This window comes from Callithrix jacchus, chromosome 10 (assembly GCF_049354715.1).
Source record: "Callithrix jacchus isolate 240 chromosome 10, calJac240_pri, whole genome shotgun sequence".
Classification (NCBI taxonomy): domain Eukaryota; kingdom Metazoa; phylum Chordata; class Mammalia; order Primates; family Cebidae; genus Callithrix; species Callithrix jacchus.
Window position 1 is genome coordinate 38714552 of NC_133511.1, and position 27236 is coordinate 38741787.

The 27236-nt window shown below is 35.9% G+C and overlaps 1 protein-coding gene across 7 annotated transcripts in view; it reads right to left on the minus strand.

Annotated features, from left to right (window-relative positions):
• The window catches only part of ARHGAP42 (Rho GTPase activating protein 42), a 316830-nt gene that overhangs the window by 71719 nt on the left and 217875 nt on the right, over positions 1-27236 (minus strand). For all 7 annotated transcript variants that reach the window (XM_035265195.3, XM_054241785.2, XM_002754646.6 and 4 more), the window contains 3 exons: positions 21594-21695; positions 13706-13816; positions 648-752 (listed from right to left, as the gene is read on the minus strand). In XM_035265195.3, coding sequence (XP_035121086.1) covers positions 648-752; positions 13706-13816; positions 21594-21695 — 318 coding nt within the window. The remainder of the gene's footprint in view (positions 1-647; positions 753-13705; positions 13817-21593; positions 21696-27236) is intronic.

Genomic DNA, 27236 nt, shown 5'->3' on the forward strand with positions numbered 1-27236 from the left:
TCCTTTCATTTCACAAATATAGGAATTTTGCTCTTAAAAATAAGACTTCTCTAAGGTCTTATTTTCTTATTTCCAGTATTTTCTTTTCTACTTTTCTTGAGGTATAACTGACAAATAAAAATTGTATACTTAACATGCACAATGTGATGTTTTAATAAGTGTATATATTATGAAATTACCACAATCAAGTTATCAGTCACCACATAGTTACCATCTGTGTATGCTGAGACTATTTAAGTCCTAAACTCTTAACACATTGCAAGAATTCAATAGAGTATTACTAACTATGGCCACCATGCTGCAATTTGGCTCTCCAAACTTATTCAACCTGTATCACCCAGTAAATTAACAAGAACACTGGATGAAGGCAAAAAACTTTCAGGTGTCTGCAACTGGATAACATTTATTTTTATAAAATTTGCTAGTATAAATTTTTGTAACATAAGATTAGGGTTTTGTGGGGTGTATTTCCTACTAGTAGCTAGAAAAATATTGTAATACATTTATAAAGTGGTTTTTCCCAGTTCTTGAGGTTTTACTGCACGCAGGCAAGTATTTGAAAGATTCCAAGGTTTTACTTGGTTATAACTTAGTTGCCATGTAACATCAGATTTGCTGAGAGATGGTAAGAACAGGTATACGCTTACATTCTGCAAGTTGAACTGCAGCTGTTGCTTATATGGTGCAAACTCCTGGGCAAGTTCATATCCCTCGTGGTAAAAAGTAAATAAACCCTGAAGAAATGACAAAAGCTGCAAAGATAAAGAGATAAAGAAACCATGAAAATGTGTTTTAAGTCATTAAACATAAAATAGGGCGAAAAGTATGTTTCATTCTAAATCCTCAAACTAATACATTTTCAATGGCGTTGGCAAGGCAGGCAATAGATTTATGATTATAAAACAGAAACCACAAAAGAATTTTTATTTCCTTTTTGGTAGACAGTAATTTAATTTTTGAGGTTGATCACAGACATCAGTCATGTTAACTATTCTGCTATTCAAATGCATTGAAGAAATACCCAGAAGAGACCACTAAGATAAAGACTAAAGTGTAATAGCATAGATCCCACCCTGGAAGAGCTTCTAATCAAAAGAAGAGGATAAAAGATGTGCGGATGTAAGGAAGACCAAACCGGTAAGTCACAGATAAGAAGTACCCAAGGGAAGGCATAAGAATTTGGCCAGATGAAATTAAGAAAGAGTATCACAAGGTGGCAGTACTGATTTGAGTATTGAACAGCCAACATTTTAGCAAAGGTGTAGGAAGAACTCAAAACAGAGGGAAGTGGTGAGCAAAAGCATTGAACTAGATAGATAACACAGGTCTTTCATTTCAGAGAAAGTAAAATCTTTACAAAGTCATAATTTATATGCTCCTAACCTAATCTCAAGTTCATATGTGCATTTATGTTTTTATCCATAAATTAAGACAGGCTCTCCATGGAATTACAGGACACAGGTTATATGGAACATTACACTGAAAAAAAATTTATTTCAGAAATTTCATTTCATTCGCAGGGATTTTATTTCACAGACTTGTCCACTAAACTAATCTTTCTGACAACCTCTTCCTGCAACAAAGTTAGAAAACATGTTTGAAAAGTCACTCATAACATATCTGTACTTTACTATTTTAAATCAAGGAAGAAACACAATTTCAAACCATTTTCTAACGTAAATAACATCCAGCCACCTCCTCTGTCTGGGTAGGCAGGGAGGATTCAGCTACGCATCAACTGGTTACATGTGCTATGATTGTCAACAGATAAACACTGGTTCTATCTGAAAACAATGATCTCATCCTTTTCTCACTACAAACAAATCATACACAGTCATGTTCATTTCAGAAAACGTTTTCAAGCCATTTTTGTTATATTCTAAGAACTTTTCTTGTTCAAACAGTACTGATATTATATCAAAATGTAGCATTTTCTCTTTTACAATTATTTTACACTCTCAGTTTTAAATCAGCTAAACTTATTATCAAACCTAATTTTTCAATAGATTATCTTAAAATAAATAATGCTGTATTTGTCAAATCATCCAGTAAAATACATAGTCTGCCTGAATGCATATAATATGGCATAAACAAAACTGCAGCTTAAATTGGATCAAAACTACCTTTATAAAGGTTTGCATATATAGAGCTTTTCAGAGAAAAAGGAATAAAATATTTTATACATATATATAAACACTAGTCTTCTGAACAATCAACTAACAGTTTATGAAGCTGCTAAGGAAGTAGTGGTTCATGTTTTACAATTTTTAATTAGTTCACAATTAAAATGTCTCATTATGAACTGGATGCTATACAAAGCAGATAGCACTTTAAAATTATCATCAGTATAAAAGTTAATTAAACTTTGAAAGAAGATTTTAAGAATATCTGTGATAAATCTTTTCATAAAATAACTAATTTCCTGAGATTCATCTTTTCTAATATTCTTGGTTTCTAGAACATGGAAAAAAGTCAAAGTACACTGATGTTTTCAGAAGCATGAAGTAAACCATCCAGAACCATACCTGGAACACTGCTAAAAATTTAACAAATGGTCAATTATAACTCTTAGGCCACAGAAGTCTCCAATACATTCAAATTGCTATGCCATGGCTTGATGCTCCAGCCCTAAAGTTATGATACAGGTCGAGTATTCCAAATTCCAAATCTGAAAACATGAAATCAAAAACACTCCAAAATCCAAAATTTTTAGAGCACTGCCATGATGCCACAAGTGAGAATTTCCACATCTGATATTTTTGCTTTCTGGAGGTTCAATATATACAAACTGTGCTTCACGTACAAAATTATTAAGAGTATTTTATAAAATAAAATAATCTTCAGGCGGGTATGTATGAGGTGTATAGGAAACATAATGACTTTCATGTTTAGACTTAAGCCCAGTTCCCAAGATATCTCATTAGGTATATGCAAATATCCCAAACTATGAAAAAATCCGAAACACTTCTAGTCCTAAGCATTTTGGATAAGGGATGTCAATTTGTATTTTATTTCAAAAGATTAGACATATGGAGAAGATGCTGGGTACTCTCCATGGAACTACCTGTGAGACACTCCCTCACATGAAGGGCCACTTCGTGCTTGCAGATTCACTGAACCACATGTGAGCTGTTGTAACTAAAACTCTTATGGATGTATTTTGACACAGATTTTGGTAAACCAATATTTCCCACTAAACTCTGCTTTTTAAATTCTTAATCATGTTTTAAAAAATAAGATCCTGGTACCTGTATTTTATTCAGATTATTCTATATCGTCAGCATTTAATATGCAGCCAACTTCAGTCAAGAGGTTGGCAGCTTCTAGCAGAATTCAGATTCACTGAGTAGCAGACAAATATATTTGAATCTCATAATGCATGCTGAGCACCCCCTAGGAAATATACAATGCTCTGGAAGGCACATAAGAATTATATGCAAAAAAATCCAGCTTTTCCTTTTTGTTCCACATCTTTGGAAGCAGCATTTGGGAGTTTACTAAAGATCGCATTATAAAATACCTGCCTCTAGATGGCAGCAAAGTCAACCGTTTATAGGTTTAAATATATACTTGTGCATTTCATCCTCTACTAAACTCCAAGACGTGAAACCAAAGGAACTTAACAAGATAGCCTTAAAAGCTTTAAGAATTGTACTTTCCACATACCATTTTCTTTGGTGAATCTGCCTGAATGGCTGGGATGTGGGGAAAAGACTATGGTTTCAGTTTACCCAAAAGTAAATTTGAACTTTAAAATAGTAACAGTAACCATAATAACAACTGCAAACTCCTAAATAGACTCGGTTTGAATATTAAGAAAGTTCCTTTTATCATTGGGAAAATCTCACACAGCACTTTATTATTCCCAAGGGCATAGAATCAAATTACTTGTCACTCCAATAACCCAACCAATTGGAAAAAGTGATACCATACTTAAAGTCTTTTAAAATAACCCCATTACAAGCCAGAAAAGGGGCAAATATTCATAATTTCCCAGCCCATCAATAACTAATTAACTAAATGCAGTATGGATGTGGAAATTCCGAAAGTGTCAAGTCTTAAGTTACCACTGATGATGTAAATGGCAGAAATAAGTAAGAGCTAAGAAAAGGGGTTGATGAGATGAATAACCTCTAAGTGGTAGATACAGTAATTTCAGATAACTGTTGCTCAAACTGAGAAGAACTGAAATGTCAATGCTTTTACAAGGATGTGATTCACTCCTACATGCTTGCCCTCTTTTCTGACTGACAATAATCAATTATCACAAGGATGTGATTCACTCCTACATGCCTGCCCTCTTTTCTGACTGACAATAATCAATTATCACAACTACCGATTTTCTTTAGCTTATTAAAATTCCCAAAGTGATAGAGACATCCCAGCTTCCTAGAGCACCACTGCCAATCACACTCCAAATTTGTTCTCGAGTTTAATGGAATCCTTACAATCAATTTCTACAGAGCCCACCCACCAGCTTTATCAACAAAGTAAGGTTAGTTGTCAAATATAATTCAGTAACCGTCTTTGACCACTAAGAACTGTAAGCACAAATCTTTTTCTCCTAAGAAATTCATCACTGATTAAAATACTGAATACTCCCCACCTACAGTTAATGTCATATTTAATGATAAAAGAGTGAATGTGTTCCTTCCCCACATAAAATCAGGAACAAGGTAATGATGCCCAGTCTTGACACTTCTAATATTGTACTCCAGCTTCTAGTCAAAAAAATTAAGAAAAAGAAATAAAAAGTGTCCAGATGAGAAAGGAAAATGAAAAAGCATTTCTATTTGCAGACGCCATGATCTCATATATATAAAATCCAAAAAAATCTACAGCAAAGCTATTAAAACTAATAAACAAGTTTAATAAAGTTACCGGGTACAAAGACAATAAGAAAGTTGTATTTCTACACACTTGCAATGAATAATATGAAAATGAATTTAAGAAAACAATACCATTTACAACAGCTTCAAAAAAAAAAAAAGACTTAGGAAAACAGATTTAACAAAAGATGTATAAACGTTGTATTCTGAAAACTGTAAAAAGAAATTAAGAAAAGCCAAAGTAAGTGGAAAACATCTCATGTTCAAAAACTGGAAAACTTAATATTGTTAAGATGGTAATATTCCCCAAATTGACATAGAGATTCAATACAATCTGTCAGAATTTCAGCTGACTTTGCTGTAGTAATTGACAAGCTGATTATAAATTTCATAGGGAACTACAAGAAACTCCATTAAAAAAAAAAAACCTTAAAACAACAACAACAACACTTAAAAACTTATCACAAGATAGCAATAATCAACACATTGTGATAATGGCATAAGGGAAAACTGAAACCAAAGTCTCTTCTTCACATCCCAGCCACTCAGGCAGATAGATAAATCAGTGTAGTAGAAATGACAGTCTATCATACACGTACATTCTATCATCAACTGATTTTCAACAAGAGTAGTAGGACCACACAAGGGAGAATGAATAGCCTTTTCAACAAATTATTCTTCATATTTGTAGGGACAACTGCATAGCTAAATGCCAAGAAATGAAGTTGAACCCTCCCACCCCCCACCTTATGGCATAGACAAAAATTACCTGAAAATGGATCAAAGATCTCAACTTAAGACTTAATCTATGAAACACTTAGAAAAAAGATAGGAAAAAATCTCTATGATGTGTTTGGCAATGGATTCTTAGACACCAAAAGCACAAACAGCAACAAAATAGACAAACTTCATCAAAATTTAAAACTCATGCTTCAATGTACACTGTCATGAAAATTGAAAGACAAGTCACAGAATGGGAGAATATATTTATAAAAATCATTTATTGGATAAGGGGCTTGTATCTAGAATATATAAACAACACTTACAATTCAATAATAAAAAGACAAATAACCTAGTTTAAAAATAATCAAAGAAACTAAATAGACATTTCTTGAAAGAAAATATATGAATGGTCAAAAAGCAACTGAAAGATTCTTGACTCAATAGTCATCAGAGAATCAAAACCACACACAGTGAAATCTAAGTTCAAAGATAGCTAGACCCAAAGAGTGAGATAATAGCAAGTGTTTGTGAGGACGTGGAGAAACTGTATCACTCATACATCACTGGTGGGAATGTAAAAGGGTGAGTTATTTTGGTGGTCCCTCACATGGTTAAACATGTAATTACCATATGACTCAGTAATTCTACTTCAAGAGAGACAAAAACATGCAACCAGACAAAAATTTGTACATGAATGTTTACAACAGGGGTCCTCAATCCCTGGGCTGCAGACCAGCAGTGGTTGTTTGTGGCCAGTTAGGAATGGCAGAAGGTGAGCCGTGGGTAAGCTCTGCCTCCTGTCAAATCGGCGCTGGCATTAGATTCTCATAGGTGCTCGAGGCCTATTGTGAACTGCACATGTGAGGGAATCTAGGTCGTGTGCTCCTTACGAAAATCTGACTAATGCCTGATGATCTGAGGTGGAACAGTTTCATCCTGAAACTACCACAACCCCCCCTCAATTCTTTCATGGAAAAATTGTCTTCCACAAAACTGGTCTTTGATCCCAAAAATGCTGGGGACCACTGGTTTATAACATTATTCATACAGTCAAAAGGTACCAATCAACTAATATTTGGATAAGCAAAATGTGGTCTATCCACACAATAAACTATTATTTGGCCCTAAAGGGAAATGAAGTACTGATGCATGCTTTAACATGGATGAACCCTGAAAACCTCGTGCTGAGTAAAAGAAGCCAATCACAAAGGCCATGGAATATACAATTTCATTCATATGAAATGCCCAGAGTAGGCAAATTTATAGAGACAGAAAATAATCAGTGGTTTTTCAGCATTAGGGGTTATGGTACAGTATACTGGGAATGATAGCTAAAGGGTATGATGTTTATTTTTAAGGTGATAAATGTTTTTTGTGGTGATTGTTGCACGTATTTGTGCATATATTAAAATTCCATTTAATTGTATAGTTTAAGTGAGTTATCTGTGTGGTATGTGAATTACATCTTTACGAAGTTTTTTTTTTTTTTTCTTTTTTGAGACAAGGTCTCACCCTTTCATACAGGCTGGAGTATAGTGGCATGATTAGAGCTCACTGTAGCCTCTACCTCCCAGGCTCAAGTGATCCTCCCACCTCAGTCCCCAAGTAGATAAGACCACAGGCACATGCCACCATGCCCAACTTTTTGTAGAGATGGGGTTTTGCCATGTTGCCAACACTGGTCTCGAACTCCTGGGCTCAATTGATCCTTCAGCCTAGGCCTCACAACGTGCTGGGATTACAGGTGTTAGCAACCATGCCTGGCCTGAAGTTGTTTTTAAAAAATAAAAATAAATACTTCCCATACACAAAGCACCATAATGCACTATAAGAAATCATAATGTTATAAAGTATAGTTCCATCCTTCACATTAGGCCATCTAAACTTCTAATAAGATTAGAAAAGCAGGACAAAGTCAAGGCATCAATTTTCACACTGTTAGTGTCAGGCCTGTGAGTTAAATCTGTAGTCTTTGCAATTCCCTGCCTGGAGAAAACTTAGAGATAAACATCTTAAAGGATAGCTTCAAAATGACTACAGATTGCTTTAAGTCTAATGCATAGATGTGCAAGGGATTGCATGGCATGAAAATGAAAGCATATACAAATCAAATCAAATAAATAATGAGAAACTTGAAGATACAAAGAGAGCCAAGAATGGAAAGTGGCCAGTCAATGCTGGCCTGGAAAAGACTACTTTGAAAATGGGAGGACAGAAGGACAAATGAATGAATGGACAAATACGTGCACTGACTAGTAAAACAAAGCCGTGGCCATCCATGGCCTTGGCAGTGAAAAAAATTATTGGAATTACTGAAAAGATGGATTTCTAAGCATTCAAGACGATGGAATTCAAATGAAGAGGCCTTAGGTACACTTTCTTGTAGGGAAGGAACAGAGGCATTGACGAATAGCCAGCTTATCTCTACGACCCAATTGCAATAGAGAAGGTACTGTCACCAGCAAGGTAATAAAGACCAGCAGAAGCTACATGATGGATTTTTACCAAACACACAGGATGCATTTTTCTTACTTTTACAAAATTCTATTCACTAAGTTCTATTACAAATTTCCAATTTTCAATAACAGTACCCTGAAACTTTAGATTTATCCAAGGATAATTACAGATTTTATTTTTATTTAACAGCTTTGTGGTTTCAGTTTTAAAGAATGACTGCACTTAGATTTTAAGCAGGATAGACATTTAACCTTTAGTCCTACAGAGTTTCAAGAAACAATGATGCTGCCCTATTTTTTTCACTTTGATTTACTAAATTAAAGCCAACTGATTATATTAAAAAAGAAAAACAACATCAAAAGGTTAAACTTTCAAGATGGCACATCTGTATACTAGCTGATGGACTGTTTAAAAAGACTTAGCCAGTAGCAGTTCAATCTCACAATTATTAAAGCTTTTTAAATTTAGAGACTCTAAAAAGTATTTTATAGTATACTTCTTGATAATAACAAGCTAAGACATGTTAGTAAATTAGGCAAAATTTTCTTCAGCAAAAAATTTATATTGAATTCAGCAGTCCCAGGGAAGAGCATCAAAAGCACTATATTTTAGTTTGTATATGATGATTTATTTTCATTTTCTGTATTAACTTTAAACATTAACACAAAAAGACTAAAATGGAGTCTAAAAGGAATACTGTAATATAAAAATGCTACTATAAAACTTACTCTAGATGTATATTTAGAAGGCTAAAATTAAAATGTGTTTTTAGAAAAGCACACAGGACTTTAAAGCCACAACTACCAAAGAGATGCATAAATGTTTTTCATGAATTAAAATGTGTTTTTAAAAAAGCTACACAGAATGTTAAAGTCACAACTAAGAAAGGGATTCATAAATATTCTTTTCCTATCTAGCAATCATAGTAAAAGTGAGGTACACACTGGCTGGTACCATTTTGATACTCCCGATGTGCCAGCTACAAGAGCTCTGTGCATTACCTGTGCTGGTTGATCCCCACCATCATCCTGGGAACTACACAATTAACAGATTAAAAACCCGAGGCAGAGGATTTGTAAAATGTGCCATATTTGCACAGCTGTAAGATGTGGAGCCAAATTCCATCTTACTCCAACTCATTTAGCTGTTTTACATTCTGTCTCTGCTTACCAAAGTAAAGGTAAACCTCTTATTTTCTTCTAATTTTAAGAAATTAATATATAACTATACAACATAATTTTCTAATCATCCATGTTATATGGCCAGAGCAAATATTATCAGAAGGATTAGTTTCTGCAGTTAAGCAGGCACTGAGTATGTGGGTACACCATGACTTCAGAGTTGGGTTCTGGGTTACTATCTGCCACTTTAGGTTTGTGGCCTTAGGCACAGTCTTTCTGTAACTTAGCTTCTTCATCTAACAACTACTTCATAATAATGCTGTTATGGATTTACATGCGCTAACACAGAGAAAACACATAGCACATAGTAGTTGCTCACAAAACATCACTCCAACTAAGTATCTCAAAGGACACAATCTACACACAGATAAGCTTACAGCTGAATGAACCATAAGGCCGATGAACCATAAACGATTCTGTTTCCTAAGCCACAAACCTTTATATACTATGAAATACTTCTGAGACCCCCTGGGCTCCTCCACAACTCTTATTTAAGCTGTTTGTGTTCAGAGTATTTCTAAAATTGCTTCTTCTAATCCATAAAAAATTCTCGTAAGCCTCGGGTAGCTATGAGCAGCAGGTGAATATTAGAACTAAGAGTCAGGAGATGATGTTTCTCCCTCCATGATCTCTGCCCCCCATCATAGACCTGAGTTAGTGTATCACGTTGGCACATCTGAAAGGATGAGCCCACTGTTCAACCGAAACATAAAATGAGCCACAAATGCAGGCCAATGTGTAAGTGGCATGATCTCAGCTCACTGCAACCTCCACCTCCTGCATTCAAGTGACTCTCATGCCTCAGCCTCCCAAGTAGCTGGGATAACAGGCGCCCGTCACTATGCTTGGCTAATTTTTGTATTTTTAGTAGAGACAGAGTTTCACCATTGTAGCCAGACTGGTCTTGAACTCCTGGCCTCGAGTGATCTGCCCACCTTATCCTCCCAAAGTGCTGGGATTACAGGGGTGAGCCACTGTGCCCAGCCAGTAAACATATTTTAAATACTTTAAAAAAAACCCAGTGAAATAAAGTTGAATAATTTAATACAATATATCCAAAATAGCATTTCAAACTGTAATCAGTATAAAAGAGGTATTAATAGGCTATTGTCCATTTTCTCATATTAAGATTCTGCAATCTGGTGTTGATTTTATACTTACAGCACATCCTAACCTAGACTAGTCTCATTTCTAGTGCTCAAAGTCATATGTGGATAATTGCTACCATACAGAATGGTGGGTCTAGATATCACCAGTGAGCTATAATCCCTTTCTATATAAAATATGATAAACTGGAAAAAAGATGGCCATTAAATTTATATATCTTATAGAGAACTGAGTTTAAAAAGCTGATGTCAGGCTGGGTGTGGTGGCTCATGCCTGTAATGACAGCGCTTTGGGAGGCCAAGGCAGGTGGATCACCTGAGGTCAGGAGTTCGAGAACAGGGTTCTCTACTAAAAATACAGAAGTTAGCCAGATGTAGTGGCACGCTCCTGTAATTCCAGATACTCAAGAGGCTGAGGCCAGAGAATCGCTTGAACCCAGCAGGTGGAGGTTACAGTGAGCTAAGATTATGCCACTGCACTCCAGCCTGGGCAACAGGGTGAGACTCCATCTCAAAAACACCAAACACAAACAAAAAAATTGATTCCAGGCATGCTTTTGAAACCATAACACGTAGCTTATTTATAAATAATACACGAATGCTCCCTTTTAGTCCATGTATCGGACCTAGTTTTTCTTTAGAATGACTATGTAGAAATATTTATTCTTAATAGCACATGAATATTGTATAGAAGTTTTATGACAGGCAGTAGGATCTTGATATTAATCAAAACAATATAAAATAATCTCAAATATATCATTATAAGGTAAGAATATTATTTCATAAAACACAATCCCCTGTTCATATTTTCTTTTTGATATCTTACAATCTGTAGGAGATAAATCCCATCCCTAGGGCATGTGCTTACTCTAATGCTTATTTGTTAAACTAATCTGAGCTAAAACTAGAATAGACTACTAGATTTCTGCAACATGTAACACCAATACAAACAAGCATTGGGTTTCTAAAGAATAAAAACTGCAAAGACATTAAAGTGTTTTCATGGCTTTTTATGTTTGTAGCTCCTGGGAGCTTTGGTTTAAAACTTTTCTCCTCCAAATTAATCTGTAAATGCATAACCTAAAGATCAACATCCATGCTAATGCTTCATTGATCCCAGTTCTATTCTCACTGTTGAAATGGAAATTAAGTACAACTCTATGGATGAGACTCTGAAGCTAGAAATGAGGACAAGATCAAAACTGACAGTACTATTTGGTTTGGCCAGACATTCTAACAGGAAAAACACAGCAGCCAGGAAAGTATTTTGGAAGAAGGACAAATTTAACATCAATTTTGACTGTGGTGTTATAAGAAAGGCATGCATGACAGAAGACTTATCAGGACATCACAGTTTGGGATGAGGTAGAGGGAAGAAAACACATTTCAATTGAAAGATGGTTTCTACTTCTCTACAGTATTTTTACAGGAATTCATAAATTCTTGTCATTCCTTCTGCCACCTGTGAGCAAACATTTTTTACAATCTCCTCTTTATCCATCTGATGTCATCTTACAGAATGTTCTAGTTCACTATTTCCAGACAGGATGAGCTATAAAAGAGACTTAGGGAAACAAGTGACCCCCATATCATCTTCCAAGAGGAATTAAGGCATACAGATGTGAAAGAATTTTTCCAGGTGTGAGGAGAAGAAACAACAGCACAGGAGACAAGCATAGTGTCTGAAGGAAATGGGAAGACACAAGGAAGAAACATACGGAAAACTGTCAGAATTAATGGGGTCTCTGATGGTCTGGTGTGAAGAAGAGCTGAAATTCAAAAATCCCAAGGGGGAGGCACTAGGAAAGAAGTTTGCTAGCAAGAAGTGAGGCTTCAAAAACCCTGGTGGGATTCTGGGGTGGGACTTAGTCAATGGGAAGGGGAACAGGAACCGTAAGTAGTGGTCATCCTCTTAGAACAGGAAATGTTAGGCTGGCTAGTTGTCCATGAGCCCCATATGAGCTTCAGAAGATTCTCTAGGTCATATAAAGTTTAATCAGATCCTTAAAGGGTCTACTACTTAAGAGGATAATCCTAGGGGATTTAAGGATTTAGCTGTTTGCTACACAGAACTTGAACTTCAGTTTGTTATTCTAAATAAAAGGTAAAAGTTAAATCCCTGAGCCTGAGTGATGGTCGTCAGTTTCTTAATCTTTCAAGTTGAAAGTGGGTCTTGGAAATTTGCCCACTGCCTAGTTTACAGGAGAGAGTCAGCAGGCTCCAACTAAAGGAAGAGGTCGTGGAAGCCAGGTAGGGACTGGTAGCTGTCCCCAGCCTCTGCTCTGTTTCAGTTTTCAATTATCTTTAGGAGATGGCTGGTGGATTTCCATTAGAAAATGATTTATGTAAAATCCTTTCCTTTCTTCTTACCATATCCACTAACACAGAAATAGAGTATATCATTTTTTATTATAAATGGATTTTTTAAAGGACTGACATAAGAAGAAAAGAATGGCTTAAATTAGACATTCGATTACTTATACATTTTTTAACCCTATCCTCTGATCTCATGTGAACTGAAGAATTCAGACAACAGATTACCTGACTCAAGAGCAAACCTTTATTCATCATACATGCCACTTTATCAAGATGCCTATTTAGAAAATATTGTAACACATTAGGATATCACTTGAAAAAAATGCTAAAAAATGAAGTAAGCTTATAAAGACCAGCCACCTGTTCTTTTCTGTAATGCAGTTTACATTAGGGAATCCATTAGGTTTTACACTGACTTAGGAAAATAAGTGACTTCATAGGAAAGTCAAGCAGATCCAAGCCCTGTGAGGAAGAGGGGCACAAAGCAAAGGGGAAAACAGAGCCTTCAGTTTTCCCTCTCCATCTAAAGGTTTGGTAAATGGGTCACTTTACTGGTGAAGTGTATTCATTCATGTATAGATAATGTACGTCCTCTTTTTTTATTTCTTTAATTAACACACTTTATTTTTAGAGCAGTTTTAGGTTTGCCAAAAAATGAGTGGAATGAGTGAAATTCCCTTATGCCCCCTCAGCCCACCTGTCCCCACCATCTACTCCCCTCCAGCGACAGCTTCCTCTCTTATTGGCATCTTGCATTTCTGTGATACATTTATTATAGTGGATGAGCCAATGTTAACACATTATTATTAACTGAATCCATAGTATACATTAGGGCTCAGTTTTTGTACTACTCATTCTATGGGTTTTGACAAATGTACAATGATATATTCATCTATCACTACTCTATTGTACAGAAGAGTTTCACTGTCCTTAACGTCCTCTGTGTTCCAACTATTCATCCCTTCCCTACTCCTCTTTTATTTTTATAAATCATAATTTTCAAGAAAAATTATATATTATAGAAGAAACACTGTACTTTTTTTCATAGATTGTTTTGACCCTACTATTTTTTACAAAAAAATATAAAACTTACCGGTTCAACAAATTCAAACTTCTTTTTTTCTTGAACCTCTTGAATTTTAAAGACATATTCTAATGACGCTTCATAGAAGTTCTGATGTTCTCTGTCAATTTGCGTATCTGCCTAAAGAGAAAGACCGGGCAAAAAATGACACAGAGAGTGATTACTGATAGCTCTACATAGAGAGGGACTCAGTTCCTGCTTTATGTTTATCAAAAAGTAACTCCTATAAAAAGTTTAACACAGCACTTACGATATTCCCTGCCACCAACAGCTTATAGTGTATGGGACGGGAGACACATGCACGCACACACACACACACACACACACACACAGAAAGTACACAATAACTATTGTAGTAAAGAAAATTATTACAAAAGGTATATAAATGTAAATGAAAAATCATGGGATCATGGACAGATGAAATTCAAAATTCTGAGACAAAATGGTGGTTTTTGAGTTGAATCTTAAGACGAACAATTGACTGAATTATCAAAAATGTTAAAAAGGCAAGGGCATTTTCCTGAAAAAGTAAAGAGGCATGACGGAGATAGATTTAACTGCTGTATAAACACATGGAGAACAAGAGCGAGAAGTGAGGATAGCATCATACTACAAAATACCTTGGATGTTGCATAACAAATGAGGATTGTAATGGAGGGAGAAGCATCTAAGAATATTAAGCAGGAGGACCACTTCATTAGATAAGATCTAAGATAACACTGGGAGCAGAGTCAAACAAATAACCAGACAAAAACTCAGTGGCTCTAACCTGATGAATCATGCTTTGTCAATGCCATGCACATTTACTATACCTGATTTGCAACAAGGTTCTATTGACAAAGTATGAGAGTATTACTGAGTTGGTTTCATTTTCTTTTAGACAATGCCTCTCTCTTCCCTCTTCTCTGCCCGCTATCACCTCAGATGCACTCTTCAAAAGTGACTCTGGCTTAGCAGAGAGACGTGACTTCCTTTTCTTGCCCACCTCTACCTTCCTTGCTGCCAGCTGGAAGTTACAAAAGCAGATGAAAAGAAGGGGCTCTCTGGAGTACTAAGTATCCACTGACACCAATTTGGGAGTAGAAAACTTGAAGCCATTTATAATGGCAGTTTTACAAACAAAAATGTTTTAAAATATTTTATTGGTAAGACTTCCAGTTACAGTAACCTATTCGTAATTAAGTTTTGGAGGAGTCAAACATTATACATGAACTTTCAACTGTGCAGGGAGTCAGTGCCCCAACCCCCATGTTGTTCAAGCATCAGCTGTAATTATATATATTTATTATGCATTTAATTAGGGTAATTATGGATAATCCAATATTTACCAGCCATTCACTAGAGATGTTTAAAGTTGAATATTCTAAGTTTTTAAGCTAACTTATGTGAAGAATGCATACATCAGGTGGGAGATTTGAACCCGAAACTTTTCAGCTCCCAGACATGATTTATGAAAGACAGAGACACAAACAAAAAATCAGCATTCCACACAAAACATATTTCTTTCCTTCTTAACATCACTTAGTGGAACACATTATATACATAAGGATTAATTAATTTAGTAATGAGGAATAGATGGTAACATGTTAGTCAATGTTTAACAACTGGCTCCCTGGGAAGAAAAGTCTGATTTGCAGTGTTTGTGGTTTCTGTGGTATAAATAACCCCAAGATGATCAGTTTCGAAACACGAAGTCAACATCACAGAATGTGAGATTTGGAAGGAGATTTGGAGAAAGAGCTCTCCAGAGCGATTCTTAGTACACTCCAGGGTGAAATGGATGCAAGAATATTTTCAGTTTTAGGGCACTATTTTATTCCATGAGTTATTTTGAAATTTTACTTTACTTTAAATGATAATGCCAGTTGGGTGCTGTGGCTCACGTCTGTAAGCCCAGCACTTTGGGAGGCCGAGGAGGGAGAATTGCTTGAGCCCAGGAGTTCAAGACCAGCCTGGGCAATCTAGTGAGATGCCGTCTCTATTTTTTTTAAAAAAAGAAAATATATATAACATCACTGATTGTGTTGCCTAACACACAGGAATAAAATAGAATATTGAGACTTTTAGAATCTAATTTTTTTTCTAGTCAACAGAACTATGCAGAAAAGATTCAGCACAGCAGGTCTGACTGCTGTCTTTTGAAAGGTCTGCATAAAAGGCTGGCCCTTAGCTGGTGCCTGGGAATGTTAGTTTAGGGAAGGTTCACATCACTCTAACTGCTAAGAGGTGGCTTACTGTACCTAAACTGTTTGTGCAAACAATATGATTTATGCAAATACCGTCTTTCCTTCTGAGAGTGTGGAATTTGTGGGTGCTATGTGACCCACCTCCAATAAACTTCTAGGCAACAAATCTCTAATGGACTTCCCTGGTGGATAACATTTCACATGCCACAGCTCCTTGAAGGGGGAATTGAGCATGCTGTGTGCATCTCCACCGGGAGAGCAATCTTAGAAGGTTGCACCTGGTGTTTGTCCCATGTACTCTTTCTTTATTTCCTTTCACTGTAATAAATTGTAGCCATGAATATGACTATATGTTGAGTCCTGTGAGTTCTCCTAGCAAATTACCAAAGCTGGGGGTGGTCTTGAAGACCCCAACACAAAAGTATTAAGTCATGTCTTCAGAAACTTGTTTGCCATGCACAATCTCATTCCACTCACACCCCTCCGAAAAGGGAAATTGGAAGCAAAGAAAGGATAAAAGAGAAACGACTCTTGCTGTTTGGCACTTATAGATGTTTTCATAGCCTCCAATGTGGGCAACTGAAATTTGATAAACCAAAGCTGTTAGGAAACGTCATCCAGAGCACGCAGTACTTACAGTACTTAAGGAATATGACCGTTTAATTTCTTTACAGTACATGATGTAGAAAGGCATTCTTTTACGTAGAATAAGTATCTTTGGTATGTAAGCTCCTCATATGGTTCACTAGCAAACACTTGCTTATAAATCCACTGGCAACTGGTGCTGTATATTTTGTACTGGATTAGTAGAGTAACCCCAAGATTCTTCATTCAAACTGAGATCATTTTGAATGGGAAACTGAAAGGGAGCACTAGTAATAACTATGCCAGAACAACAGGTGTAAAGAGTTGTTTACCTGGTAAGAAAAGGACTTTCAAAAAACAGATTAATTTCATAAGAAAACCATATGGTTCTACAGATAGTTTATTGTAAATCTATCTCAATACAAAATAGAGAAAAAAGCATCAAGTGATATTTGTTGAACCATTTCCAGAGGAGAAAAGATTTAAACTAGACTTTGAAGAATGGGGAAGATATAAAACAACAAGCGTTTGAGTGATGGGATAGAGTCAGGAGAAAAGAAGTCATGGTTAGGCAGGACAAAAGGTTTGTGATGAAGGTTTTCTTTGGAAGAGACAGAAAGGAGAGTTAAGGCAGGAAAAAAAGAGAATGAGTGCAGATATCATCATATAGGCAGTGCAAAAACTTGAGGAGGAGGCTGACAAGAAACAAGCAACATTCAAGATTAACATAAGGACAGTACAGAATACATTAAGTGGTGGGGCTGAGTACATATGAATATTAAAAGATCTCTTATCTGGTAATGGTGAAGGTGTCTCGTGCACCCCAGCAGGAAAGAGAAGCTGAAAGATGTGGGTGTGAGAAGCAAGAAAAAGTCAAAGATAAATGTGAAACAAATAAATAATACTAGGCCAGGCGCTGTGGCTTATGCCTGTAAACCCAGCAATTTGGGAGGCCAAGGCAGGTGGATCGCTTGAGGTCAGGAGTTTGAGAACAGCCTGGCCAACATAGTGAAACGCTCTCTCCTCCAAAAATACAAAAATTAGCCAGTCACGGTGGTACAGACCTGTATCCCAGCTACTCCAGAGGCTGAGGCACAAGAATCACTTGAATCCAAGAGGTGGAAGTTGCAGTGAGCCAAGAACATGCATCTGCACTCCAGCCTGGGTAAGAGAGTGAGACTCTGTCTCAAAAATAAATAAACTACTAACAACAATATCAGCAAATTAAGAAAATGAGAGGTAGGAGCAAATTTGGGAAAAGATGGTGATGTACAAGATTTCACATTTCATTAGGAATTAGTCAGTCTAAAGTCTTGGTAACCAGCCAGCAGACAGTGCAAAGACTGTCAGGCATGACAAAGTCATGCCTTGAGAGATGTTCATTCAGATGTCATAAACAATAGATAAGTAGAAGAAGTTTCAGGGACAGAAACTGAAGGATAAGGATAGAGGTGTAACAACTATGCCTAAGGACTTTGCTTTATTTAGGAGATGTCTCAAGAGGAACCTATTGAAAGAGTAGTTAGTGATAGGTGGAAAACCAAAAACTGGATTTCTAAAGGGGATCTATTTTCTCCTTTACTTTTCTCCTAATTATAAATGTAAAAACATTCCTTATTGTAAGCTCATTCATTATTTCTTACTATGGCAGAGAAATGTGAAAATAGTAAGAATTGCAATCCCACTGTTAATATTTTGATGTGAAGCGCACGCACGCACACACGCACGCACACACACACACACACACACACACAAACTTACTTTAAAACAAACTTGGTGTAATACTGTATATTCTGGTTTACAGTTTGTTTTCTTCCTGCTTATTTGTATGAATATGTATCAATGTCTTTAAATTATTCTCCAAATGAAACTTTTAACATATCACACTCCATTTTTTGGTCAAACTACATTTGTATATTTACCTCAAGCACTCTGTGCCATTTCTAAATTTCTGCACTTATGAATAACTCCTGGATCAATATTCAAACAATATTCACACAGTTTTTATGCTCATCTCTGATTATTTCTTTGGGGTAAATTCTTACTAAGAGAACTCATCTCACCTAGCATGTTTTAGGTTTGTTGCAATTACAATGTCCAATTTACCATAAGAATGATTAAATCCTTTTATGCTCCCACCAGGAGAACAAAAGTGTGCCCAGTTTCCTATACTTTCACTAACAATAGATATTATCTTTATCAAATTGAAAATGACACGTTGTTATTTGCATTTTTGAATACATGTGACACTGAAACTAACCATATTTATTATAGTTCATATTTCCTCCTTAGTCAATGCCTGTCTTCATCCTTAGCCCCTTTTTTCCACTGAAGTGTTTACCTTTCTCACATTGATATGCAAATGCTTCTCGTAGATAAGAGATAATAACCCCATGTTATATACTGTTTAAATTCCCTAATGGTTTGTCATTTAATTTGGTTTAATGCCTTTTGAAAGAGATCACTTATTTTTAATCATTCAGGCCTTTCTACATTTCCTTTATGATACCTTCCCTTTACTTTATGCTTAGAAAAGAATTATTTATTCATGTAACAAATATTACTTCTTTTCATCCACTATAAAGCCTATAATCTTGATAAGTTTGCTTCTGATTGTCCGACTGTTTACTCCAATGGTCTAATTGACGGCCTTGAGATTTTATTAGTAAAAGATGACCCTTCCATTCAGTCCTGGAAATAAATGGGCAGTCACTTATTTTTCATGAACAAAATGAATAAGATGTCAGCTGTGCCAGCAGGAAGGCACAGAGGGGCCTTTCTGGGAACAAGTTAATAAGCTTGGTGCTGACAGAGGATCAGAGCTGTTCTAGAATGGAGCAGATGACTTTTAATGCCATGTCACAGAATTAAATGTTTTTATGGCAGCATCTCCCTACAACAGGTTTGATTCCTAGGGGGGAGAGGGTTAAAAATAATCCAAGCTACATTTTGCCTTGTCTACTTTACATATCCCTGAGAAGCTATGTTAATACAATTTGTTAGTTGTGTTGTGTTCGGGGATGTATCTCCTGGAAAAGAAGCGTGTGTGTACGTGTGGAGTGAGGTGGGAAGGAGGATATTACTAGGCTATTACCTTTTCCAGCCTCCACTTAAATATGGAACCAGAATGAATATTCTATTATACCATAGCCTAAGCTACTAGCAAGGCAGGTAATAAATGCTGAGTTAAGTTGTCAGGAAAAACTGAGATATAGAACACTTTAAAATTAGGATAATGTTACCATTTCCTTAAGATGATTTGAACAGTATCTTTTCAAAGGATGACCTCTCATATTTATCAGGAACCTAAAGTTCTTTAGGGCCTCTAACGACCACGCTTAATTTTCCTATAGTCAATTTGTAAAAAGGAAGCCGGCCATAGCCCTGGGCATGATAGATGATGATGTACTGGTAATAATGAGGTGAGTGTCACTCTACGTGACTATATTCACATCCATACCATAACCCTATCCTCTCTTAGGTTTCTTTTAGTACAATATATTAAGACATTTGGTCTTAATATGAGCATTTAAAACATTTGGCACATGTAAACATTGTATTAAATTACAACAAGCAGTACCAAATATAGTAAGGTTAAATATGTCCAAGAAATTAAAAATAGAAATCTAGTTTTTCTTAATGGCAGATTGTCTTCCATTAGTTTAGCATCAAAATCTTTCCATAAGCACACAATTATATATTAAATTATACTATTTCTAATAGCATGTGTTAATAACAGAAAGCATACTGATGAAGTCATATATAAATATCAAGCAAAACAAAACTTCCCAATGTTAAACATCTTTAAAAGAAATTTGATACTGTCGACGAGAACATAAGCTGGAAAGTAACACTCCTATTTCTTTTTGAGGCTGTAGGAACTTTATAATACTCTGAGCTGTTAGGCATGCCTTGTGGTTGAACTCAGAGGTAGGAGAAATAAGAAAAGGAATAAAGACAGCTGAGGAGCAGGTTGAATTTGAAAAGCAGTACAGGAAAGGAGGCTTTCCTAGCAGAGGTATCAAGAAAGAGGTTCTTGACTGTAACACCTGCAAATGAAGAGAGAGGAGGAAGAGACTAAATAGACTATAGCTTCTCCATTGCTTTGTAGACAGCAGTGGTGAGCTGCAGGTGAGCCACCCCAACAACTCCCTACTCACGGTGTTCACATCAGTGTATACCAGGAGGCGGGGAGTGACGAGGGTGCTACTTTCATGGCTTTTTTTGCTCTCAAGGTGACAATGGCAAGGAAGTCTGGTTTTTTGTTTTTTGGTTTTTTTGACAGGCCATGTCACTGAAACTGGAACACTACATTATTCCTTAGTAAAATAACTAATATTGATTTTATTATTTATAGTTAAAACACTATCAATGGGAAGAATAAGATATATTTCGGACAGAGGGAAGAAATAAACCGCTTAGATGTGAGTAAAATATTTATCCATTTGCTCTTAAAGAAAACTGGTATATAATAATTGAGATTTTAAAATGTGTAGTAGCTGGGCACGGTGGTTCATGCCTGTAATCCCAGCACTTTGGGAGGCTAGCAGGCAGATCATTCACTTGAGGTCAGGAGTCCAAGACTAGTCTGACCAACAGTGAAACCCCGTCTAGCTACTCAGGAGGCTGAGGCATGAGAATCGCTTGAACCTGGGAGGCAGAGGCTGCAGTGAGCCGAGAGCACACCACTGCACTCCAGCCTGGGCTACAGAGCCAAACTCCACCTCAAAAATAAAACAAAATAAAAAATAAAAATAAAATAAAATGTGTAGCTGTGTATCTATCTTTCTCCCAATGCTAAAGCAAAGCTTTAAAATCAATGTCACAGATATTTTAATTTAATATGAAGGCCATAACATGAATTTAATAGGTTCTGCTCCTAAAAAATGCTCAAAAAGGAAAAGATATTATTTCAACCTTTCTCATTTGGAAGAAATGTTAATGCTTCACTTGAAACAGTTATAATGTGTTTAAAGTACCATCCATAGTAAGTGCTCAATTAAGTTAGCTATTGTTACCGTAATTATTTTATTAAATAGGAGCAGATTTTGAGATACTTGAACCTTTGGAAATTTCAACTTTACATGACTTAATGCTTTTTCCATATCTCAGTTGGAAAAGCTTACCTCTTGCAAATGAGACTCCTTTTTCTTTGCAGACAAATTTAAATGCTTTTCAAGGATAGAGTAATATTTTTCACTCTCTTTGTCAAACTTCTTCTTTCCATCCTAAAGGATAGCAATAACAACAAAAAATATTTCATTCAGAGCGTCCAGAAAACCCTGATTTTCACCATCCCCATCAAAGACCCACATAATTATTTAATAAAGATATAGTGAGTCCCTACTATGTGTAAAACCTTAATTTAGTAAAAACAGGAAGAAGGAAGTGGAACAAGCCATTTCAGTATATACTCTGCTCTCAAAAAACTTTCCATCTTGCAGTGAGAAATACATGTATAAACAAACAGGGCAAATCAAATCTCCTTTGGAGCAAATGAAACTGCAGTATGGGTAGGAGCCAGGCTGGCTACAGTAGAGTCCCACTAAAAGCTCTATAATTGACTCTCAACAACAGATTCTGAAACAGTAGAGCTGAGATGTGACTAAGAGAAAAATGTCTTTTTTAGGCTTTTTGTTGATTCAGATGAGTCAATATATAATGTCTGGAGAGCCATTCACATAGACTCTTTTCACAGAATCATATTATTTCTTAGCCACAAAAGGCACCTGAAATATCAAACAACTCATTCTTGGCATGGAGGAAAAGATTTTTAAATGCTGGTAGTTTCAAATAATTAAATAAGAAAATTCAAAGTCGATCAGAATTTATGATAACCTCTGTATCATAAATTCTGAACATAATTCTAATAGCTGACCTTTGTTTCTAATGTGCTGGAGTTTTGGGGAGGATCTGGGAGGGGCAATAGCAGAGAAGGGAGTAACTGCCTTTTATCCTATGGCATACTTCCATAGAAATGCAACTGGAATTAAATACTGAAGGGAAAAGGACACACTTGGGTATATAATCTCCTCCAACTATAAAAATATTGTATCCACCAGATATGTCTTTTCCATTTATAAGTCCATACGAAATAAATACTAAGTAACTACAATCATAAATTTTATTGGCCAAAGAAGTACTGATCCTTTTTTTCATTTCAGTGTCTCTAAAACTGAAACCTCTGGATCACCTGAATTCGTCAGGTGTCTATAAGCACATTCAAAATGCAGATGCCTATTTCTCTCCATCCAGAGATTCTGGAACTGATTTTTTTTTTTAACAGTTTTATTTATGTGTTTCAAACACATAATGTTTTGCTTTATCGCTTGCATAAATACCTAGAAGAGGTTATTTAAAAATAAGGAAGAGATGCACAGATAGATGGGTGGGTAGAGGATGGGAAAGAAGGAGGGGGGAAGTATTAGATTGGTACAGAAGTCACTGCAGTTTTTGCCAGTAATTGCAGTTTTTGCCAGGTGTAGAAGTAACGGCAGTTTTTGAACCACACTGAAGAGAAGGGAAATTTTCTGGCTTTAGGGATTTTTCCTACTATTCCGAGGTTGTCAGATCCAGGTTAATCTACCTAGGAAATGCTATTTTGATCCATTGGCACTCTTAACTTTCTTCTTGGTTATATTTCCAAGAACGTATCATAATCTTTTTCCATGTATGAAATTTTAGAAAGTGAGCTTGTAAAATTGTGCTGAAAAGGAAAAGTAAGTAAGGTTCTGCTTTAAGAGTTCATGTCATTTTTAGACCACGTAAAAAGTCCTGAGATGTTTGTACATTCAAGTGTTGCTATCTATAAATGGGGAGAAGTGAGAAATCAAACTATTCAAATAATTCTTATTATCTAAGGAAAAAATGGGATCTTACTAAGAGAAATATAGCTGGAAAATGAGTTGTACCGCAGCACAAAAGGTGTGTTAAGGAACTCACATTACAAAACATGAAACAGCTGACCCAAAGTAAACAGAGAAGCCGAAGGTTCAGGATAGAGAGGCTATTCCTCTGCGCTCCCTGTTGGAGTAGATACCCAGGTGAATTTCTCATCTTTTGCTTGGTGGATGTTACTCTTTAATCAGGTGCTTCATGCCCACAACTAACTTGCAACATACCTTTCTAAAGGTCTCCCTCACTAGCTCTTTTTCAGCTCCCTATCTATGATCCTTTTTTCTTTTCTCTATCTAGGTCATTCCATCTGACATAAATGCTCATTTCTTCCAATTTCCACACATTTAAATTATATCTACGTTCAGCATCCAGCTCAAATAAACGCCATTCATAATTCCCTTCTATTTACTCTCTCCCTTTTGAATGCTCATATGGTTGTATGTATGAGTGTCTAATAGTGTTCATGTTCTACTTACAGCAGAGATTTTATGTATACACCCCCAACTACCTTAAAATGGAATACCAAATGAATACCCAATAAATATTTAATAAGTGAAATTCTTCCTCTTATAATAGTGGGCACCACAGACCCTCACAGACATTCTATTTGTTCAACAAATTATTATCCATGGTACAAGGGACAAATCTGTACAAACAGCCATAACTCAAATCCACTAAGTGATCAACCAGCTGGGTTACAGTATAGTATAGAAAATTACTCCCTTTCATCTAAAAACAGATGCTTAAAATTTCTCACTTTTCATAGAAGAGGAAGAAATTGGTTTCAGGAGGAGAGTGCACAGCTGTGGTATCGTTGTTTTCAGTTTGTGTTCGGTGACATTTCTGGAAATGTTAATTTGGTGCCAATACTTCAGCATTTCTGGCAATACAAAAATCATTCCGAGAACCACTTCCTGGACTCTTACTCAAACTCTATCCCTTCACACCACCAGGCCAGAAAAGAACATCTCAAAGATTCCAATTATGTAGATAACAAAAGCACATTCAGTTTAAGCATAAAATTAAAGAGCTGAGATAAAAGACGAGGCCACATGAGGGACAACTGTAATCTAGGGAAGCATGCTCTAGAAAACAAAAGGCACTTATCCTTGCAAGTCACATTTCCTCCAAAAGCCATGATTTACTGCTCATGTAAGTGAAGTCATATTTGACTTAGAAATGTAACCCCATATAGCTACCTCTTGTTTCTGTGTTACTTGTTACGGATATCAAACTAAGAATTTTCTCTGAAATTAGTGCTGCTGAAGGAAGGAGAAAATAACCCATGAATTATTACTAAATGCTGTTCATGATCACTGTTTTCTTATTGACATAGCATTATTTTAAAAATAGAGACTTCATACTATAATGGGATGTTTTCTGTCAATCCACAGCAAGTACATTTAAATTAGGTAATTATTTAAAATAAAGTTACAATAAAATAATAATCCTGATGGAAAAAAGATGAGGAGTGAGGTAGAAGAGGATGTCCTGGAAGATAAGTGAACATATATAAAGTGTAGTACGGTTTTTAGTATCATAGTTGCTACCATTACTTACTACATGTCTATGCAGATAAAGATAGAGAGACACAGAGAGGAGATACAGAGACAGAGGCAACTACTGTCTAAATAAATAAAATATATGCTCAAAAATGGCAAATTAGTTCCCAGACCAAATTATAGCTCATGGAAAGTAAGCCACATTTGGGTCTTCAATCAGTTGGCTTTCTAATCTGCACTGCATTTATTCTGGGCATAGTGCTCATATTATTACCTACTAACTGTGGTCTTGCCACATGACCATTTTAGACACTCAAATGAGAAATGGAAGGAAACCAGAGAAGCACAAACTCCAAGTGTCAACTTTGCTTTTAAAATTGTGGTTTATATTCATTTTTAAAATGTCAAATATTGATAAGACTTTAGGCATATCACAAAGATAAAAATGACAAAGCTGACAAAAGTATATAATAGGGAAAGGACACCCCATTCAATAAATGATGCCAGAAAAATTGGATAGCCATATGCAGAAGTGTGAAACTGGACCCCAATCTCTTATCTCACCATGTACAAAAATTAACTCAAGATGTGTTAAAGACTTCAAGGTAAGATCTGAAACTATAAAAATCCTGTAAGGCCAAGCATGTTGACTCACACCTGTAATCTCAGTACTTTGGGAGGCCGAGGGAGGGGCGGATCACCCAAGATCAGGAGTTTGAGACCAGCCTGGCCAACATGATAAAACCCTGTCTCTACTAAAAATACAAAAATTAGTTGGGCATCTTGACAGGCACCTGTAATACCAACTATTCAGGAGACTGAGGCAGGAGAATTGCTTGAAACCGGGAGGCGGAGGTTGCAGTGAGCCAGGATTACACCATTGCACTCCAGCATGGGCAACAAGAGCAAAACTCAATCTAGAAAAAAATCCTAGAAAAAATCCTAAGAAAAACTCTTCTGGACTTTGACTGATGGAAAGAATTTATGACTAAGACCCCAAAAGCCAATGCAACAAAAACAAAAAAAGAAAAATAGAACTTAACTAAACTAAAAAGCTTCTGAATAGGAAAAGAAATCAACAAGTAAAGAAACTACCTACAGAAAGGGAGGAAGCATTTGCAAACACTCCATCCAACAAAGGGGTAATATCCATAACCTACATGGAATTCAATCAACTCCAGGAGAAAAAAAACAAATAACCCTATTAAAAAGTAGACAAAGGACATGAATAGACATTTCTCATAGATACACAAGCAGCTAACCAACATGAAAAGTGCTCAATCTCACTAATCATCAGAGAAATGCAAATTAAAACCACAATGAGATACCATCTCACATTAGTCAGAATGGCTGGTCAGAAAATCACAGACATTGGCGAGGCTGCAGAGAAAAGGGAATGATTATACACTGTTGGTGGAAATATAAATTATTTCTATGAAAAACAGTATGGAGATTTTGTCAAGAACTAAGAATAGAACTACCATTTTATCTAGCAACCCCAGTACTGGCTGGGATTACCCACAGGGAAAGAAATCATTAGATCAAAAAGTTACCCACCCTCATATGTTTATCACAGCAGCATTCAAAATAGCAAACTCATAGAATCAACCTCAGTGTCCATCAATGGATAATTGGATTTTAAAAATGTGATATACATACACCATGGAATACTTACTACTTAGCCATATAGAAGAATGAAATCATGTCTCTTGCAGCAACATGGATAGAAATGGGGGCCATTATCCTAAGAAAACTGATTCAGAAACAGCCAAAAACTGTATTTCTGTATGTTGTGACTGATAAGTGGGAGCTAAAAAATGGGTACACATGAATATACAGAGTGGAATAATAGACACTGGAGACTCCAAAGAGTGGGAGGAGGGTGAGGGATGAAATATTACCTGTTGGGTACAATAAACACTATTCAGGTTCATTTTAATACACACTACTGTTTTAAAAAAGGCCAATCCAATGTCTTCCACTGACCACAAGCAAGTACCAAAGATGAAGAACAGACTTTATCACACTTAATCACAAATGGAAATAAATTATAAACATGTTATCTAACCACATTTTTCTATAAAAGACTACTAGAAAGCTTTGCTTAAATACTTTAATTAGTACCCTTCATTTTAATGTTAATGTCAAAGAAGTGAATATGTCTACATTTCTTTGTAGTAAAGGAATACATCATTGACATTGATTCATGATATTTTCAAGACAGTCTCAATATTATAAATTGCCACATAGGATACTGTAAAATTTCCCAAGCAACTATTTATGTCATCATGTTAGTATAACCATTATCTAAATAAGCACTACTTTGAGAAATCCTTCAACTTGAGTAATAATAAAAATCAATAGCTAAGT